Source organism: Ambystoma mexicanum, chromosome 5q, assembly GCF_040938575.1.
Source record: "Ambystoma mexicanum isolate Mex_15411 chromosome 5q, UKY_AmexF1_1, whole genome shotgun sequence".
NCBI classification, from domain to species: Eukaryota; Metazoa; Chordata; class Amphibia; order Caudata; family Ambystomatidae; genus Ambystoma; species Ambystoma mexicanum.
Genome location: NC_090933.1, coordinates 1044519443 through 1044540629, shown reverse-complemented (window position 1 = coordinate 1044540629; position 21187 = coordinate 1044519443). Strand labels below are relative to the sequence as shown.

The window sequence follows — 21187 nt, the reverse complement described above, 5'->3', positions numbered from 1 at the left end:
CCTCAATTGCGGGTAAACTATCCGCCTACCTAGACACCGCGATGTAGGCGCGCTTTTAGAGGATTACAGCAAACCTTTTCATTTACGCGTTATGTATTCCAATGACTGGGACGCTGGCCATTTGGGTTTGGTGCTCGGTACTTTACACAGGGTATATTGAGACACGGCTTCGGGTAGTGATAGAGGATGGATGCGAGGGTAGGTGGTCGTGAAGCATTGCGAGAGGGATTGCTGTTGGTCTCGCGTTCTCCCCCTTCTAAATAAAAGTTTAAGTTGCTGCCAAATTGGAATGTTTTGCACGTTATTCTGGCTGGCTCGTTGCTCGTCAGGCAAAGCAATACACGAGCACGTGGGGTCAGGGTGGGGAGAAAATTGGTCACATGCGGCAGGTGGCAGGTGCAATAATAAGGCGATCAGAAGCAGGCAGATGTAAGCTAAGGCAAATACTGGTTCATGCCGGTGTTCAAGTAAAGCTAAACAGCACAAGGATGAACAGGTTAAATGTTAGGCTGTCACACTGGCTGCCCATTGTTATTGGTGGCTGGCGATGCTCGTATTGTAGAACCTAAGTTGCAGGTTCAAGTCTCCACACTGGCTCGAAAATACTCAAGACCTGCAATGCATGGTACACTGGGAGAAAGGGGTTATTTTTCTGGAAGTGATGGGGTCACCCAGATGGAACAGCGCCGTCCTTGGAGGATTGCATTGGAACGTGTGTCTAGCACGGTCTCTAAGCACTCTAAGAAGTGCTGTTAAGGTTATCCAACTTAATGGGGCAAAGGAATTATTTTAATTAAGACACACTCTTAAAGGGTGTTTATTTTAACCCATAACTAATTCCAGAGTCTGCATTTCTAGGAATATATTTGAGGGAGTTTTGCAAATGTCCACGTATTTGTTACATTCCTGCAAGGTATGGTTCAGTGGACAAAGCACTGAATGTGGAACCAGTAAGCTAGGTATTTTGATATTGTCTGACTGCGTCGATATCAGTGGGAGGTTTCACCCCAACAAGTCTCGGGAGGATAGCTTAGGGGCAACGTGGTAGCCTTGGAAGCAAGACAAAACAGAGCACCACAGGTTCGATCCCCGGGTCCGCGCTTAGAAACCTCTGGTTATTAAGTGTGTTATAAATAACCTATTTCATATCATATAACATACAAAAGAAAGGTGCTAGCGCAGAGCAGGGAGTTACCACGCTGTAACTTGGAGGCATTTAAGTTTTAGCTGCTCTGGTTCCACAGTAAAAGCAACACAGATGTCAACAATCAAAGTTATAAAATGGGGTGTTCCCGGTTAATTCCCTGCAGATTGAGAAGGGGAAGTCAAGAGCATTTAGAAGCAATGCTGGTTTGGAGGCTGGGTGGAAGGTTGGATGGGCGATCAGCTACAAGCGTAGTAGCACTTGACGGCTTTAGCGCTTTGTTTCAGTGGTATGCATTATTCACTGACTAAACTGTTACGAACGGCCTGTATCACCGACAAATGGGTGCGTGCAGGCATTGTGATTAGCTGGATGGCAAAGAGGGAGATTCTCTGAGGTCAACATCTCTGAGGTTCTTTTCTTGTCTGTTTAATTATCATCCAGCTACATCGTTAGGTACTTTCCTGAAATTAGAAAACAGTTCCGAAGTAAGCTCGGTGTTTAGTTTATCATCCAGTTAAAAGGTATGGGCCTCATTATGACCCTGCCGGTCCGGAAACAATGGTGGCAGTAAATTCGCTGCCACCGTTGATTCCGGACCAGCTGATTCAGAGTTCTGCAGGCGGAAGGTGTCACTTCCGCCAGGTCTGACCTGGCAGGATTAACGCCACCCACCTGCAGGCGGAAATGGAAACACCGTCTCCGTCATAGACGGAACCAGTCTTTCCATTTTCCTCATCCCCATGGGAATGGGGATTTACGGAATTCCACCTCTGGAATAACCGGGTCACTGGGGTTGTAATGCCCCGGTAATTCCGGTAATCATGGAGACGGAATGGTATTTCGTAATGTAATGAGGCCATATGTATTTACCGAATTGGGAAACTGAACAATCATCTGATTTAGCTATCTTTGTTCTGGAGTTTGAAAGGTGGGCCTCGCAACTCCTGCTTTCGAGCTGCAATTTTTCAGCACATGGGATATACAGAGGTATTATCACTGCGTTGCTTTTTAGCACTGGTTCCTCCACATCACCCATGGTTGATAGAGAAAGTCTAGGGCGATTTAGCGGACAACACCCAGAGTAGATCCCAGAGCAGGCTTGGGCTGGTCTCTGGGGCAATCGGCCCAAGGCCGAACCAGAAATGCAAAATGCTAGTGTGGGCCAGTTCTTTGGTAAAAGTGGGACACTTTTTTGGTCAATGTGGGCCAGTTTGATGAGTTACTTCACTCTTCGGCTAATAGTTTTGACCAGTGTTGCTGAATACATTCTTTAAAATGCACATTGTGCATCACATTTTATCCAAAAAAACTCCCGCTTGGGTACTATTCAAACAGTGTCACAAAGGGAATGAATTGCCATTTGAAACTGTGGTCTACTTTGTAATTGGTGCCGAACAAGGTTTTATGGCCCAGTCCGACCCTGTCCCAGGGGAGAAAGTTAAGTAATAGCAATAAAGCGGTGAATGCACGATTAGGAGAAAGGATTTCCGTTGTACATCCTTACCCTATCTTTCAGTTGTGCATTGGTATGGCTGCTTTTTCCGTGCATGTCCTTCTCCCGCAGGAAAGGCTAGGTCACGCTTTCACTGTTTGTTTTTACGGTAGTGGCTCATTGGTATTCTCAGTGCGGGGAACAGGAATTACTCTAGCTTATGATATGATATAATATTGTATTTGTATCGCGCTCCTACACAAGTATTTCAGAGCGCGACAAGGCAGAGGAGGGGAACAGGGGAGTACACAACAGCAATCTTACTGGGCCCAGTGACATTGAGAACACGCAAGTGCAAGGGAAAGGGGAAAAGTGCATGGAAGGGGGAGAGTGGAAAGTGCGGAGAAACAGATAAATAATAATAAATACAAATAAATAGATAATGGAGGCAATAAACAGTGGTAGTGCAGCCAGCAAGTAGCAAGTGCTGTGTTTACGGCAGCAGAACTGGGTAAGTCTGATGAGTGCATAAAAAGAAGAAAATGGGGTGGGCGGGGGACTGTATGGTACAGATACAGTCCCCAGTGCAAGGGGTGGCCTTGAGGCAGTGCAGGAGGGTGGCAGGATGAGCAGGTACCTGGGCCCAGGGGTCACAGTGTGGCCAGGTGCACAGGGCCAAGAGGGAGCAGGTCAGCAGGGGAGAGGGGGAGCAAAGGCAGAAGCAAAGAGGAAGGTCTTGAAGTGCGTCTGGAACCAGAAATTGTTCTTCTCAAGTTTTAGAGTGGCAGGGAAGCTGTTCCAGATGGAGGCCCCAGATGAAGACAGAGATCTACCCCCAGCTTGTTTCTTTGAAAAACGACTGACCCTGAGGGAGTTAGAGGTAGCGAAGCGAAGAGCTCGAGAGGTCAGGTCATTGCGGAGGGATAGCTGAAGGTATTTTGGACCCAGGCCCCAGAAAGCCTTGTGGACAATGCAGAGGAATTTACATGTAATCCTTGCATCCACTGGGAGCCAATGGAGAAATTTCAGAGCTGGAGAGATATGATCCCAGGGCTTGAAGCCAAGGACAAGTCTTACTGTCCTGTTCTAGATTAGTTGCAGAGGGCGAAGAGTAGATTTAGAAATAGGCTGTTACAATAGTGCAACCAAGAGAGAACCAGAGCTTCGGAGACGGTGAGCTTCTGAGGGAAGGAGAGGAAAGGCAGAGTACCTCTGAGGGGGTGCAGTAGGAAGTTTGACTTTTGAGAGGCCTCAGAGATGTGAGCGGAGAAGGAAAGTGTGGAACCTGAGGTTCTTAGCCTCGGAGATGGAGGTAGGAGGACGGCCAAGAAAGGCCGGCCAGAGAGAGAGGCGAAAGGATGGTGAAGGTGTGCCAATGAGGAGGATCTCCGTTTTGCTGGCATTCAGACAAAGATCATTGGCGGCACACCAATCTTGGATGGCAGTTAAGGAATCAGAGATGAGATAGGGAGCGGAGGTGGCCGAGGGCAGCCTGAAGATGAATTGTCGTCAGCCTAGCACTGGGAATTTGACCAGAAAATGCCAATGCAATGGGCAAGAGTTGCCAGGTATTGGTTGAAAAGCCATGGTGAGAGGTTAGACCCCTGGGGAACACCACAGGTAGAGAGGAAGATAGATGATAGGAAGGACCCCTTCCTAATCCTTGCAGGATCTCCTGCAAGGACAGGCAGACAGATGAGTCTTTTGGTTGGGGATCTTGCCCACAATAAAATATGGAGATGATTGATTCGAAGGGGGCACGGGGTTATGGAAATATTGATTTAGTTGGCTGGTCACCGCTTAAGGAAACATATTTTTTTATTGCATATATAATGTTTTGAACTAAGGAGTAATGATGTAACCAAAGTGTGATTTGCAGTATTGACGATCATGAAGCAGATAGAATAGATGTTAATTGGTGTATATATGTAATAAACCTGTGGCCTTCTAAGCCACAAAGAAATAGCTAGCCATGGACCTTTGTTATTACTATAAAGGTTATGCTGCAGGTGCTGTTAGTAAAATACATGGTTACCAGAATAGTAAGAGGGGTGATGCATAAACCGAGAAGTGGCAAAGTGCCATGGTTATGTGTATCTCGGGCTCTCGTGTAAGCGGGCGACATTTAAAATACATTTCCCAGAGAATTGTGAAGCTAGTCTTCATTGGGCCTGTCATTTCGGCTCATTGCAATAGGAATGCGCGTGTGCTTCTTATTGTTTTGATGGGAGCCGAGGCAGGTTAAGCCTGTGGCTTAGACAGGGTTAGCAAGCAGGCCCCTGCAGCGTGGGCCCAGCTGCGTCCTACCCGGGGAGTCTGGGGATCGATATGCAGGACGTGCTACGCCACGTTGTTCTCTCACAGTCTCGCAAGCCCCCGGCGTTTATGCGACTGGGAACCGTTCACTAAAATCCCATTTCTTCCTCTCTGATTGTAAGTTAAGGTTTCCCGTCATACGAGTACTGCGACGCCCTGAATTAGACCCTGGCCGGTAGTGCGTGATTTGGGGACGGTGGAGGCAGCGTGCCGCGTGCAGGAGTACCTTTGAACCCATCGCCGAGGCAGAGCACAGCGCCACTCTGCACTCTGGAAACAGTGCGAAGGCCTGCACGGAGGTTGGCACCGGCGAGCCTGTAGTCGGCAATCTGTGACAGAGTACACACGCAGAAACTCTCATGTCCCGCTGCCTGCCGGGCCTGCGCCTGTTGTGAGCAGAGCTGGAGGCTGCTGCCGCTTTTTGGCAGCCAGTCTCCCCTCGGGCTGCCCACGCCAGTGTGTTTTGACTGCTGCTAACAGCAGCCGGCTAACTGCTTTCCTCCATAATTGGAAGAAAAATCCGCAGCAGCTCTGTCAGGAACAGTCATTTGAGTCACTCCAGGCCCTGTATTCCGCAAAATGGGTCAGCCTTCTTGCTCGCAGCTAATGCCTCCTTGGTGGCGCTCCTTAAGTAAACTCCCTATTTTTATCGTGTCAGCGACACCGCATTATTTCTGAATTATGCAGCAGCGTTAGCGGGTCCCTAGGCACGGTGTGCCCTTGTGGTGTTTTCAAAAAGGAGGAAAGGAGTGTGATACGGTACAACATTGCGGCGCTAAATTGTGCAGTCCTCGCCATGCAAAGGCAACGTATCATTTGGAATAATATCTTGGCATCGGTCCGGAGGGAGAAAGCACAAGAAGCAAAAGGAAGCGTTGAGCAATGGCTAAAACACAACACATGGAGCAAAAAGGAAGGAAGTTCAAGATGCATTTTCATCTCAGCATATATGTTATATTACATTTTAGTAAGAAGGTGTTGCTGTATATTTAAAACAAGCATTGGCAAAGCCAACCGTTTTTGGCGTTTACTGCTATTCTTTGCATTGATAGGCAGCCGGTGCAAGGAGAGTGCAAAGTTTCACGGGAGGATGCGATAATAGGTGCAGGTGTGGGGATAGAGAGTTTAGGAATAGGGTTGGTGGGGGTAGAGAGCATGATGGTAGGATGGGTGGCTGGGGTTACAGAGACCGGGTTCGGGTGGGTGGCTTTGGGTAGGGAACAGGGGTAGAATGGGTTGTTGGGGCAGAGAGCGCAGGGGTAGGGTGGGTGTCTGGGGGTAGAGAAAGTGGGGCTAGATGGGTTAGAGAGAGTGGGTACATGCTGGGTGGGGTTTTTGAGAGAGTGGGGGTAGGCTGGACTGGGGTTAGAGGGAGTGGGGGGGTTAGACAGAGCAGTGGTAGGGTGGGTGGGAGTTAAATAGAGTGGGGTTAGGGTGGGGGTTAGAGAGTGCAAAGGTGGGTGGGTTGGAATTAGACAGCGAGAGAGAGAGAGGGTGGGTGGGGGTTAGAGAGAGTGGGCTAGGATGAGCGGGTGGAGGTAGGATTGGTGATTGGGGTATAGAGACTAGGGTGCGTGGGCTTGGGTAGAGAGTGATAGTAGTGTGGGTAGTTGGGGGTACATAGAGTGAGTGGGAGTAGAGAGAGAGTGTGGGAAGGGTTTGGGTGGTGTAGAGAGGGGGTGGGTGGGTGTTGAGAGTGGTGGTAGTGTTGGTGGAGGTAGGGTGTGTGAGGTTGGTAGAGAGTGGGGCTACGGTGAGTGGGTGGGGGTAGTGGATGGGTGGGTGCAGGGGATTGGGAGGCAGGATGGGTGGGGGATGAAGGAAGGGTGCCAGGGTGAATGGGTGGCAGTAGAGAGAGTGTGGATTGGGTGGGTGGTAGTAGAGGGAGTCGGTGTAGGTTGAGAGAGTGCGGGATATGAGAGTGCGGGTAGGGTCAGTGGGTATTTTTAGAGAGAGTGGAGGTAGGGTGGTTTGGGGTTGTGAGGGTGGTCTAGAGAAGGTAGGGTGGGTTTTGGGGGGTTTAGAGAGGGTGGAATTGGGTTGAGAGAGTGGGGGTGGGATGGATGGGGTAGATGGGGTGGGGGTTGGTAGAGAGGGTGGGGTCGGTGGGGGTAGGGTGGGTATCTGGTGGATGAGAGTGTGGGGTGGGTGTAGAGATAGTGGGGGTAAAGTGGGTGGTTGGGGGTATGCTGCGTGTGGGTAGAGAGGGTGTAGTTACTGAGGGTGGGGTTAAGGTGGTTGGGTGAGGGCAGAGAGGGTGGGGATAGGGTGGGTGGCTGGTGTTGGTTGATTGGTTGGTGGCAATAAAACAAGAACAAAGAAGCCTGGTGAGGAATTGTGGAGATGGGTAGAGCGAGAGAGTGGGGGTAGAGAGAGTTGGGGGGATAGAGAGAGTGAGAGTGGGGTGGGTGGGCAGCCCCTGGGTGGGCAGCCCCAGGAGGACAAAAAAAGATCTGCCATCAAAAGTAGCCGAATTGTCCACAAAATAGCCCAAAATAGCCCCTTATGAACTCACTGCGCCATTAGGAAATGGAAAGCCCAGCACCCGACTTGCTTCTTACGAAGCTGCTGATTGGAGCAAATATTGTTTGGGAACTCCTCATTGAGTAGTACAGAGGAGTTTGGAACAAGGGATTTTAGTGATTTGCGAGTTTCATGCTGTGGCATTGTTGGTTGCTATGGCAACCATATATTCTCACTTCAGAAACTCCCTTTCCTCTCTCTCTTCTGTAAAAATGGTTTCAGCAATTTAGTGATGCACGTGCCATAAAAATTCGCCAAAACAAAAGAGAGTGGGTACATTTGTTGTGTCTGAGTGTGCAGCAAAGGTGATTTCATGCCCAGGTCTGGCCGTGGAATTGATCATTTACATGATGGAACTAGTTAGTGCGAAGGACATTGATGCCTTTTGCAGTGATAGAAAATGGCGAACACCCAAACAGAACCGGTCCCACGGGGAGATGGTAGGAAAAAACAAAACCTCAATGGACATTGATTCAATAGGGTAGCAGTAGAAAAAATGCAAATCACAAAATGAAATAGGTTCCTTGCTGTGTTGGCAGGAAAAGGTAAACTCCTCGCTCAGCAATGTGTAGATCCTGGATGCATATTTCAAGAAAGAAAAAACCTCAGGGTGCTTGAGACTAATGTAAGTATGATGTTAATAATGTGTGCATAGTTATACACTTCGTGAAAAAGTGTAGTTAAGCAACGGGTGGTGAATTTGTAAAGATAGAGAACCCATATTTGAATGGAACAAGTGAGGTGTGCTATTTTATTTAAATAATATGCTAATTTGACTCGTGTTCTTATTTCGATTAGCCCCTGGCATTATTACACTGTCCATATCCAATTATTCAAATCAAATTAATAAAATTCATACTGATCCCGCAATCAACCCTATTGGGATTCAAAACTCTACTCCCGAGGCATGAAGAGATTGAACAGCGGCTTAATTAGGCACCCAAGTCACATTGAGTGGCAGAATGTCTCCAATATTCACAGGGGTAGAACATATAAAGGCATTAGAGAAAGTGACGTAACTTATTTGACTGGATTGCAGAAAGTGACAACACACACATTTGGACACCGAGCAGCATGCAGGAAATAACATCACCAAGATGGCGGAACAGCTCTAGAACAAGTGTAAAACGAAAAGGATGAATGCAAGAATCTCAAGGGACCAACTATAGTACTACTTTAGGTATTACACAAGTTTGAAGTAGGTTTTTTGCTTTTGTGTGCAAGTGAGACTGCCATCCTCTGCATGCTTACTTCCATCATATGCTCGATGTTCTCTGTATGGCTTGCATATGCCATGATGCTGAAGTATGTGCATGTGTGCGGCCATTTTGTATTTACAGGTCGTTTCGTATAACGTGAATCAATCACCCAATAGGTTTCTTGGCACTGTGGAAGGACATGATAAAGAAAAACGAATGAGTTTTTTTTACACATTTTGGATGTGGCACTAGAGCTAAGAGAACGCAGTTTAGTAACAAAGGTCTTCCACAAACCGACTGATGTAAAACAATTCTTTATATTACCTCAGTCACCACCCTCTTCACTTGAAAAATAACCTTCTCTACGTTTACTTCCTTAGGGTGAAACGTATAGTTTCAGAAGATAAAACATTGACAATAGAGAATGCCAAAATGACCCAGAAATACCTAAAGAAAGGTTATCCGGAGAGGATACTCTATACAGCCCAGACCAAAGTATGCCAATTGAAACAAGAGGATCTACTCATGCTGAAGAATAAATATAAAGAAATACAATGTTTGTATGCACTAAGGTATTCCAGCCAAAGTCATCATGTAACAAGACTCATCAAGAAAAACCGGAAACTCATACAGTTGGATCCACAGTTACAGACATTATTTCCAAAAACCCCATCATTGCATAAAAAAGAGGCCACCGTTTTATGGACCAACTTGTGAGGGGTGAGAAACCGAGAGTAAACCAACAACGGACACTCCAAAAAAGAAAGACTGTCACATTCAACATCATGAGGGGGATCTCAGAAAGACATCCACGGACTGGTGCTAATGTTAAACTCAAGGACTTTGCTACTTGTGATTCACAATCAATCATCTATGGTCTTAGTTGCCGTGTGGCATTTTCTATGTGGCACATACAAGAAGGAAAGCAAAGAAAAGATGGAATGAACATAATAGCAACATAAGAACTAAAAACACACACTCCCTGGCAGCAAGAAATTTCACAGAAAAAAACACACAGTTGCCCAACTCATATTGGAAATGGTACAGAAACCACAAAGAGGAGGACATATGGGAAATAAATTGGATCGGAGGGAATTGTTCTAGATAGAAAAACATAACAGATTAACTCCGGGAGGGATGAATGAAGATTTCTATTTGGGGCCCTTTTTGGGCCCTTTTGTGAAAGTAACCGGATGTAAATCTATATCAGACATCTACACAGACTTACACATATTGAACAACAGTCCAAATTATGTGCAGTGACTAATAAGGTCTAACTCAGAGAGAAACTATTCTAGCATTGCCAAATAAAGATACTTGAATGCATGTAGTGAAAATGTAGTACTATGGAGTAAAATTATACTAGTGATGTGTGAAACTACGGGGCGCACAGACTATTATGACCATAGGTTGTATGCTAAATACCCAGGACCAGTATGTAGTAATTATATTGGCTTAGACTAGAAATGTTTAGTCAAATAATTACTGAGCATAAGGAGATTGACAAATGTAAATGTTGACTTAGGGTAGTTGCGAATACTACCTGTATATACCACTACGATATTGGGCATGCCATTGATAAAGATTAGAATGGAAGCATGGGGTTTCATTAATATTACACCTGGAGGGCAACATTATTAAAATTACTTTTTAACGACACGTGTTGTGCAATACAATTCCCTTCTTGACATTCGGGCAAGTAGATGTACTTCTCAGCCACTCTAATGACCTTAGATTAGGTCAGGCTATTGTCATAACATCTAGATTGTAGACAATAGTTTACCGGTGAGATACTCAGATATTGGAGGTTCCCTTGACATAGGAACATTGGGAATCATATCATATTATACAATCTACATTCAGGATCAAATATATAACACTTTAAGCATCCTGAAATGAGTAATGCATGTAACGTCATCACGCAACGATGCAATGACGCCATGAGGTAAATAGCGGCCATTTTGAAATTGTCTGAGACTCAGACGGCGATTCAAACAGACACGAGCGGACACAGGGAACAGGTAGGTCCTAGAATTTCTGTAACACTAAAAATGCATTGTTATCAGGAAACCATGGGAAACATAGTCCATTGAGCATAATCTTTTACACCAACAGATGGTCATTGTTTGTGGAAAGCATTACGGGTATCAGAACATTGGTAACAACACTATAAAGGAGAATAAGAATGGGCCATCCATGTGAGAGAGGTCCTTTTTTAGTGGAAAGAAAAGGATGACACATCCTCCACTTGAGGTGAGGATATTAATGCATTTGTTAACTAAGAAGGACCACTAGTTTTAACAGACCAAGAAGCTTACAGTTTGTTTTCTATTCATTAGGGATTACCGAATTTTAGGGCCAACTTTACCAGCTGTAATATACTTTCTGAACATAGTGCTCACTGTCTGCAATTGGCTCAACACTATACCCTGGGCCTCATTACCACCCAGGTGGTAAGGGGTTAACGGCGCCGTAAAAGGTGGCGGCGCCGTTAACCCCTTACCGCCTAATTACGAGGTCCCTTTGCGGGTCCCTACCTTAACGGCTGGTTTTACAAGCCGTTAAGGATTGGTCCCGCAAAGGGACCTTGGAGGTAATTACAGTACCGCAATTTGCGGTACCGTAACTACCGCCTTCCCCATTTCCATTGAGCCTTCTGGGGGCAAAAATGGAAATGGGGAAGGGCCAATGGTGAATGGGGAATTAACGCCCCGCCAACCTTGGAATGGGGTGGTAATACCGGCGGCAACCATGGCACTACTAGCGCCATGGTTACCGCACGGGTCGTAATGAGACCCCATGTGTCTGGGCAACAATGATTCAAAAAGGAATGCCATAGTGATCAGCCCAGCACAACTGTAGAGGACACCAGGTGAATATTGATGAAAAACCATGATAGATATCGATTACTTAATGTACATATAGAGTAAGGATATGTATGTATGTTCACACTAAATAAGTATACTCTCTGGTTTTTTGCAAGTTTTGGAAAGCAGCAAGCAATATGACGCATGAAAAGTATCAATAATAGCTCCTGAAGAAGGGAAGACATTTCCCGAAACACGTAGAGCATGTACCTTTTGTATCAATGACTTATGAATTGTTGATGTATGAATTTTCGACTCAGTTTGAAAAACAACAAAAAATCAAAATATATATACACAAAAATTATAATCAGGTGTTACCACATTTCTGTGAACAATCGTAACTATTGATTTATAAATTGTAGAAGAAAGTGACTACAGAAAGTTGCATGATCAGAAATCAATTTAGATGGTCTAAAATATTGATTGGACTACATTACAATTTGGTGTGCAGGGAACGGGAGTGTTTCACAAGGTTGTGGTTACCTGTTTGTTTGTTTGTTTAATTATTGATACAACCTAGTGTCACGGTTGTCTTTCCCCTCTGTATCCTACTACCAATTTCAGAAAAATTACACTTAATTAAAGCCCTCATTAGTGCCAACCTGCATTATGCAAAACATAACTTTTGTTAAGATTTCAAGGAGGCAGACCTCCATGTTTTACACTTTTTTAAAAAAACACCCTTTTCCTCGTTTTTGGGGCCTTAGGATGCGTACCACACAGTAGTTTAAGTGCCACCACCTGGGTACAGCCATTTTTGTGAAATCTAAGAATGGTGCGTATAAGCGTCCTCAAATTGCAATGACCCTGTAGGTTGGTTGTTAGACGATAGGCCTTATGTCTGTGAACAGGCTAATTAATATAACCCTTTGTCTGATGGGCCACCAGTAAAGGGACCTCAAACATGGGATTATGTGATCAAATATTCTAAGTCGAATCAAGAATTTAACAGCTGAGTTTTCTACATGCTGCAATCTGTCTTTTGAACTGAGCCGACAATAGGCACTAGTTTCCAAATTCTAGGCAGGAAGACTCTGAGGTAAATGTTTTTATTAATCCTCCAAGCTGGTAGAAAAGTAGGATTTTGTGATCGATGAGACCTGCTGTGATAGAGACTGATCTGAGTCAAAGATAATGCCCGGGTGTTGCACATGTGGGAATCACAATGGACAGTCGACAAAAGTCTCCGGCTGTAAAGTTTTATCCCAAGGAGAGGAGACAGAATTAATCACGCAGGCTTCACTATCTACCAGGCTAATTTTAAGACAGCAGGCATCCATCCAGCTCTTTACAGCCATCAAGTAGCTCTTAAGGTTTTTGAGGGAAACTGTTTTCCAAAGGAGCCAAATTGAAAGTAAAGAGGATAGGGAAGAGCCCTGTTAGGCGCCACAAGCTAGGGGTTTCTTGAAGGGTGGGTATCTGTATAGCTTGAATACTTGTTAAGAACGGCTCATCCCATGTCAGTACCTGTCCTTCGGTGCCCAGTTGTTCTCAGCAGAAGAGAATAATGTGGTGATCAGCCATATCGAACACAGCTGCAAAGTCCAAGAAAATCAAAGCACTTGCACCCCCGAAGTCCCTCTCCCCATCAGATTATCAAACATGGTGGTGGTGACTATTTCTGTGCTATAGATGGTTCTAAAACCAGCAGTCCAAATGCTGGATAGAAATGATTCAAGTTGGTGGGTTTCAATGTTGGTTTCTTAAGTAAAGAGTGGAAACATCTTCTATCCAGGTCTGGTGTTAATGAAAGATTGAAAAGGTGAAGTATTTCTAGTGAATAACAAGACAAGGTGATTTTAACTACGCTGGGAGGGAAACGATCAGTGTGTGAGCCAGAACATGTGCCGTTTCACAATATGATAAGTATTTCTTCCTGTGTCAAAGGGCAAACAGACTTAAAAGTAGTGGCAGAACTAGAATGGTTGCATACGCAACCGTGAAGCGTAGCAGATATTTGTGTAGTAGCCAAAACCAGGGCTTTCTCCAATCAACATTATTTTGTTCATTAAGTCATTTGAAAGAGATTTGACTAGATCTTGAGTTGCATCTGAATTATAAAAATGTCTTTGGAAACATGTTTTATCTGTACTTATCTTTTAGACTGATAACATTTTTTGGCTTTGATAATATTAAAGCTAATCTATCCTTTGGATCATAAATAAAGCACCACTTTCTTACAGGATTCCATAAAAGACAACATGCAAAATTGGCTTTGGAAGTAAACTATTTTTTCTTTTGATGCAAGATTATTTTCTTTGATGGTCTCAGCTGAGCTATCTAGAAGATCTTCCATGTATCTGAGTCAGGGTCATTAAGCTTGTGGCCTAAATGTATATGGTTAAGTGTCACATCTTTCAAACTGTATGATTTTTCCTTAAGAATGATGGGATGAAGTCAATAGTAAAAGGAAGGCAGTACTGGTCTGGTCATGGACATTCTTTTGGATCCATATCGTGTGTATCTAAACCGGAAGAGAGGCATTGGGGGACTTTATGCCCTGGCCGAGATCTGCTTCTGAAATCCAAGGTCATCGATAATGTGAAGAAAATAGGCCACATCAGGATTAGCCACATTATCAAATAAAAAATGTAAATCGCTCGTTACAAGTAGATAAGTATGTGGTTTAATACTGTTTGATATTGTTCTGATATAGTAACAGCACTTTGCACTTTGGCTTACCAGTCTAGTTGTTATTTTCTGTGCTAGTCCTCTTTTACACTCTACTATTGGTAAAACGTACATATATTTAAACCTGCAAAAGTCGTGAGCAAACCTCAAGTGAATCTCTGTTTGCAATCCATATTAGTTGATTGCTTTATGCTGGAAACCGTTTTGCACTGCCTCGCGGAATTTTGAATCACTGCACTATGGACTGTCTGTTTTATCAAATATTTTATTGAATATTTTACACGTTGCGACTGCTCATGAAATGTATTTTTATAGATTAATTTCACCATGCTATATGTTTTAATACTGTTGGATATTGTTCTGCTATTGCAATTGCTCGTTGCATTTTGACTTACCAGTCTAGGTGCTATTATCTGCGCTAGTTCTCTGTCACGCTCTACTGTTGGGAAAGCTCATCTGCACCCGTTCGCGCTATGACTGCCAAGACTTTTTCTCTAGACTCCCTTCTTAATGAGCACCCAGTTTCTAATTGTAAGATATCCAAAATCTTGTTTAACCTTTCCTCTGCTTATCAGGTAACATTTGACACCATCGTAACTTTGAAATCTTGTCATTTATACCACTCAATCTCCTTATTTAAACACTTCTGTCTGAAAGATGTAAATGCTTGATTGCGCTTGCACTCGCTGTGCACGGTACAAAAGGGAGCTTGAAAAATCTTTTAATAAACGCCAGATCAGTGGTCAAGAATCGGTTTCTAGTTTGTGACCTCAAAGTTGAACATGATCTGGACTTACTTTTTTTTAACTGAAACTTGGATTCAGGATGATAACCGTGTAATCCATCTCTGATCTCACACCTAGCAACAACAAATACATTTCCAAACCCCGCCCTTAGAAACAGGGTGGCAGACTTGCCGTCATTTTAAAATCTAAACTGCTTGTAGAAGCAGTGACTTGTCCAACCAACCTGACCACTGAACTATTGCCTCTACAGCTCAAAGTCATATATAATGATATTATTAATTTCGTACTGATATATAGGCCTCTGGGTCCTAAACAGAACTTTCTCAACAAACCTTTGGAACCTCTAACCGATCTATTTCAGAAAGACGCTAGAGTTATGGTTCTACGGGACAGAATTGATAGCAGATAGGACTGATACACAACTATTTGATGCCTTACTGGACTTCAACCTCTCACCTTTGTTCAATTCCACCACTCATAAAGCAGGTCATGCCCTCAACCAATTGTACGTGTGGACCTTGGACATTTCGGTGTCCACAGCTCTGCAGTTGTGCTGGGCTGATCACTATGGTATTCCTTTTTGAATTCCTGTTGCCCGGACACATGGGTCCTCATTACGACCTGTGCGGTAACCATGGCGCTAGTAGCGCCATGGTTGCTGCCGATATTACCGCCCCATTCCAAGGTTGGCGGGGCGGTAATTCCCCTTTCACCATTGGCCCTTCCCCATTCCCATTTTTGCCCCCATAGGGCTCAATGGAAATGGGGAAGGCGGTAGTTATGGTACCGCAAATTGCAGTACCGTAATTACCTCCAAGGTCCCTTTGCGGGTCCAATCCTTAACGGCTGGTAAAACCAGCCATTAAGGTAGGGACCCGCAAAGGGACCTCGTAATTAGGCGGTAAGGGGTTAACGGCGCTGACACCTTTTACGGCGCCGTTAACCCCTTACCGCCGGGGTCGTAATGAGGCCCATGGTATAGTGGCTCCACATGGCCTCCAAGCACTATTCCACCAATGGAGTGAGGTTACTAGACAAATCATCTTAGACTTACTTTCATCTCAACCTGATCCCAGGCACCTAACAGAGAGCCATGATCCCAATTTCCTTCCGAAGAACCTTGAGCTGTCGATCAATGATACAATTGCTTTAATGGCCCACTCGTCCCCTCTAACACGACTGCCTCATTCACAGAAACAAAAATGGTTTACCTCAGACCTTAACTCTCTTCGTCGGAGAGTTAGAAATCTAGAAACGAAGTGGCACTGTTCTAATAATGGCAAAGATCTTAGGATTCTCATGCATCATCAATTAGCTTGTAAAAAAGAAGTAATAAAAGCAAAAAAGGCCTTTTATGATCACTAAATTGCCAATGCTCCTAACACTTCTAAACAGATTTTTTCAGTTGTAAATGAGTTCTGTAATGAGCCAAATGATTCTAACATCACACAGCATACCAGAGTAGCTAGTTGCCCACTTCTCAGGCAAAATAGATTAAATCAGAGCAAACTCATATTAATTTATATAACAACTCGCCACAATACACTTCAAGTTGCTATAAGCCTTCTTCCAACGTCTCACTGGATTCTTTTGCTGAACCTGGCCTTCAAGAAATCAGTGGCTTATTATAATCCACGAAAAGCTCTGGTTCTCCTCTAGATCTTATGTCCCCTAAAATTGCTCAGGACATATACCCAGAATTTGCTTATAGTATTTTATCGATATTTAATTTATCCCTCTCTTCTGGTATGGTTCCTAACATCAGGAAACAATTGGTTATTAAACCTCTTTTTAAAAGCCCACTTTGGACCCTACCGAGCTGCCCAATTATCGCCCTATCACTCAAATACCCTTTCTATTTAAACATGTAGAGAGGGTGCTGCGATCTCTCAAACACTACATTTTGTGGAATCGGCAAACTTGCTAGACAGGGCACAGCTAGGCTTTAGACCGAGTTGGTTCATCAATTATGCTTAGTTTTATGTTTTTAATACAAATCCATTATATACTGAGAATTACTACTCAGAATTAGCTAGTGTGTTGTTTAGACATCATACAATTAAACATCTGGGAGAAGATTATTTATGAATTTCCATCCTTTGTATTCAACAGGATCAGTAATCCTCATTAGCATATGCAATTCTATTGCCTTCATATCGATCTTGTCCATATTGATACATATGTAAATTGGCACATCTTGTTACATTTCTGAAATTATATGTGGGATGCAGTTGGTAAACGTCTCTATTTTTCATACTTCAAATGTGAGGGAATTATTGAAAAAGCTTTATCAATTGGTAACCATGGTTATGATTATAAAGGATGTGAACCTTGTGTTAGTAGCTGGGGCGCTACTGTCTCTTCTTTATGGGTTTCCCCAATGAGTTCCACAGATTCTCTCTCTTTCCTAAGGTCTTTCCATCTGTACTTGGTCTAAAGCTATGAATTTGTTATTTATCATTTTGTCTCTAATTATTTTTTTTAATTACATAATATTGTTTTGATTCATTGTGAAGAAAAGAATATATAAACTGCCCACAGGTAGGGTCAGCTTTATCCAGAAAGTTGGGCTTATTTACTGAGCCACAGAAAGTGTGCAGGAGAGGCGAGTTACCAAATTAGGGATCTTACTTGTCAGTTTCCCCTAATACAACCCATAAACCAGGGCTGTTGTTTTCTCCTCTGCACCTGAAACATTAAGTATAAATCAATTCTAACTCAACTCACTTACCATTAATCTTTAGTGAATTAGTCCTTGAACTAAAGAAGTGCAAGTTATTCTGGGTAAATACATTATGGACTCGATCAAATAATTTCTAAATGACCGCACCAAACAGATACATTTGGGACTTCTCTTTTTTCTACCTTGTGCATTGGAATGTGTTGTCCCTCAATGTTCGACACTATCCCTTTTACTCTTTAACCTACATCTTCTACCAGTAATGGAAGTCCTCCAACATGCCGTAGTGATTTTCTTGAATTATTCTGATGAAACCCAGATATTGGTGGATCTTAAAGAAAGCGACTACTCCTTGTTAGTCAAGATCAAGAATTGCCTGCTAATAGTCAAGACCTGGATGGACATGAATGTCTTGAAAATAAAAAAGGACAAACCGAAATTCTAGTTATAAGTGATACTCCTGACATCTGGTAACCAGCTTGCAGGCCTGATACCTTTGGCCACTGTCCCAGTCCTAAATCTGAGGTTAGGAACCATGGGATTATGTTAGGGAATAAACTAACCCTGAACTCTGAAGTGACGGCAGTAACTAAATCATGGTATACCATCAAGATAATAAAAAGACCTCTCCCTATTTATACTATCCGCATTAGGTGTGGGTATTCAATACCTTAGTTTCCTCGTGCCTGGATTTTAGTAATGCCATTTATTTAGTCTTACCCAACTATATGGGTAAGACTAAATAAATGGAAAATGTCTGCTGTCTGTCGCCAACTTTAAGCTGAAATCTGGTCTGGGTAGCTCATTCTTGGTGATGGCTCCCAAATTATGGAACAGCATGCCTGAAGCGCTGAGGTCAGAAGTAAACCACCTTACCTTCAGGAAGCACTTGAAGACACACCTTTTCAGATGAAGAGGCTGGGGAAAGCAATGTTTCGGGGTCCCTATTAGGCCGCAGTGTTCGTTACTTAATGTCTGTCATGTTACTGCTGTGTTGTAAGTTCAAGCGCCCTGATGCCCTCGGGCTACCGGCGCTATACAAAATAAAATACATACATACATACATATATGATTGTCAGGGTACAAAACATTCAAAACACTGTCATGGCGCCTTGCTCATTCTGCCCTGCACGGTGGTAAGAGAAATGGGTAAGACACCAGCCCATTTCAGAATGTCACTTCATTATAGAAGAACTATGTTAGCATTGGCTTTAAAAGGCCAGGTAGAATATAGTACCCTGAATAAGGTAAGCAAATGTATTCCTGTATTATATCCTATGAGGATATATCATATTATGATTAAGTATAGGTAGCAAAGATAGTATTGTGATACATGCTTAACGGTATGTAATGCACAAGGTAGAGAAAAGAGAGGTCCCAGTTGTATCTGCAATACGTTAAACAGCAACTGTACTGCATAGCAATGCAACAGTATACTTAAATCGCTTTAGTGCTCAAAAAGGCTCCCATATTAGCCTTGTAGTGAAAAACAGCTATATAGCAATAGAGTTTCAGTAGCAACGTCTCAGGCACAAAGAGAAGTGTGTTTTCAAGTTAGCATTAATTAATTCATGTATTAATTTAGGTAACCATTCAGCATAGCAAGGCGCAAAGCAGCTTGACCATGTCATGTATGCATGCATGCTTACATTTGTAGTGTAGTTGGATTGAACAGTCCAGTAAAATTCTTCCCTATGCAAACTTAGAGTTATAATTATAATGAGTAGTCATTTGGAACCAGATCCACTACATTTTCTATTTAGCAAAATATACAGTAACTTTCTTGGGAGATAAGAAGAAGCACCTTGTGACGTTGAGGCCTTGGGCAGAGACACCCAGGGATGTTAGATGGATAAATCCTCTCAGAGCTGTTACTGATAATTCGGCAAGGCCTTTCAACAGTAAGTCCTGGGAATCCCATAATTGAAATATATCATACTAAAATGACCACACGTCTATGTAATTCAAGCATGTACCTCCTGATACAGAAACAGAATTAAACTCAGCAAAAACATGGTGTTTTCAGTACAGGCTGCAAATCATACAGTGTGTGAGGGAGTTGTCTCATGCAGTTAAACAGGCAGAAGTGAAGAGACTGGTGAAGGCTATAAGGCAACTTCTGACCTTCTAAACAAGTTTAGGGCATCTTTCCAAAGAGTAAGTGGGGGCCAGGAGCAGGAGCAATATATAGCTATCTCTGTGGTGGGGAGAGAAACCCCCTTTAAGCAATGAAAGGACAGTGTAGGTAAGGCATGGTATCAATAGCAGACATAGGCAGAATAGATACACGTTGTGAAAAACTTTATTTTGGTATTTTAGTTGGGTTGGTAGAATTCCTAACTGGCCCTAGCTCTAAAATAGGAGTAGTCTCAATGATTAAACAAATAACCAACAAGTCCAAGTCAGTCTAGTCAAAATAAAAAGGCCTATACTAACGAAAACCTAACCTTGACCTCCTTCTCTAATGAAAAATGTGTTAAGATAATTCAAAAGGAAAAATAGTGTCTTAACTGCCAGGCAAAATGTTCCTAATGGTATTCCCCAGGCACCTAGGATGAGCAACCTCATCCTTGGCGCTTAAGGGATTAAAGAAATGTCAGAATGGCTTAGGTAACAACTCCCTTCCCCATGTTCAACAGCACAGGGTCTCGAGAGTTTCCCATAAAGGATAGGTGGGTGGCACAGTTCTATCAGTCCTGCACACTTCGGCTCACTGGTACAATTTAACAGTGCAGGTTTGGGCCTCAAGCTTTCAGTATTTCAATCAGTTCATTAGTCTTTGATTGCCTTCTCATAAACACAGTTTAACTCTTGACTTTTACTTTGCCACCATTCAACACAGGCTTCCCTCCGCCAGGCACAAGCTCATGTCCTTTTCCACATTCACCTTATACTTTATCACAGTTCAGCACAGACTGCCCTCTGCCGGGCTTGAGTCTTTCTTTATATTCTTTTACTGTCGATGACTTTCAAAACTAATAGGGTTTTATATAGACCTCTAAATAACCACTTCAACTCCTCTCTTTAAACAATTCAACAATTAACATTCTTCTTTATCTCGCAATACAAATGCCTCTTGGAATTTGTAGTTTCTTATTCTTTTTACTTTTCCATCTTGGCCTCTTTCAAAGTTCATATGAAAAACCAATAGTTCTTGGCATTTGTAGTTTCTTATTCTCTTTACCTTTGCCCTCTTGCCCGCTTTCAAAGTTCATATACTTTGCCCTCTTGGCATAGTCACAGTTCATATACTTTGCTTTTCACTTATTCAACTTTCACTCGGGATTGCGGTTACGTTCTTGCTTTCAGTTCCCATTTAATACACTTCAACTCAGAACATTTCACAGAGACTTTCGAATGTACAATCCCACCTTGCAGGACCACTCTATTAATCTATATACTTTATTCATCACTCAGCAATTGTCCTATACATTACGTGTTTTATCGGCACATGTGCAACCTTCAACTCTTGGTTACAGATACTTTTTGCGCAAACCGTCTTTTGCTGCCTTCGATACCTCACTGATCGTGTTAATTAGGCTTCACTCTTAAATTCTGTTCTTGTAGCAGTCAAGGTTGTTACTAATGCCCCCTCTGCTCCTCCCCAACTCCTTCATGCACACAGGAGGGTAGTGGCTGCTTTGAA

At 43.3% G+C, this 21187-nt stretch overlaps 1 protein-coding gene across 2 annotated transcripts in view; it reads left to right on the top strand.

Moving 5' to 3' along the window:
* SAMD12 (sterile alpha motif domain containing 12) overlaps positions 1–21187 on the top strand; it is a 2183709-nt gene that overhangs the window by 1481358 nt on the left and 681164 nt on the right. The window contains exon 6 of one of the 2 annotated variants that reach the window (XM_069621542.1): positions 8998–10276. The exons of the other annotated variant lie outside the window; for it this stretch is intronic. Coding sequence (XP_069477643.1) covers positions 8998–9002 — 5 coding nt within the window. The 3' untranslated portion in view covers positions 9003–10276. Of the gene's footprint in view, positions 1–8997; positions 10277–21187 lie in introns of those variants that run through there. 2 annotated transcript variants of the gene reach the window in all.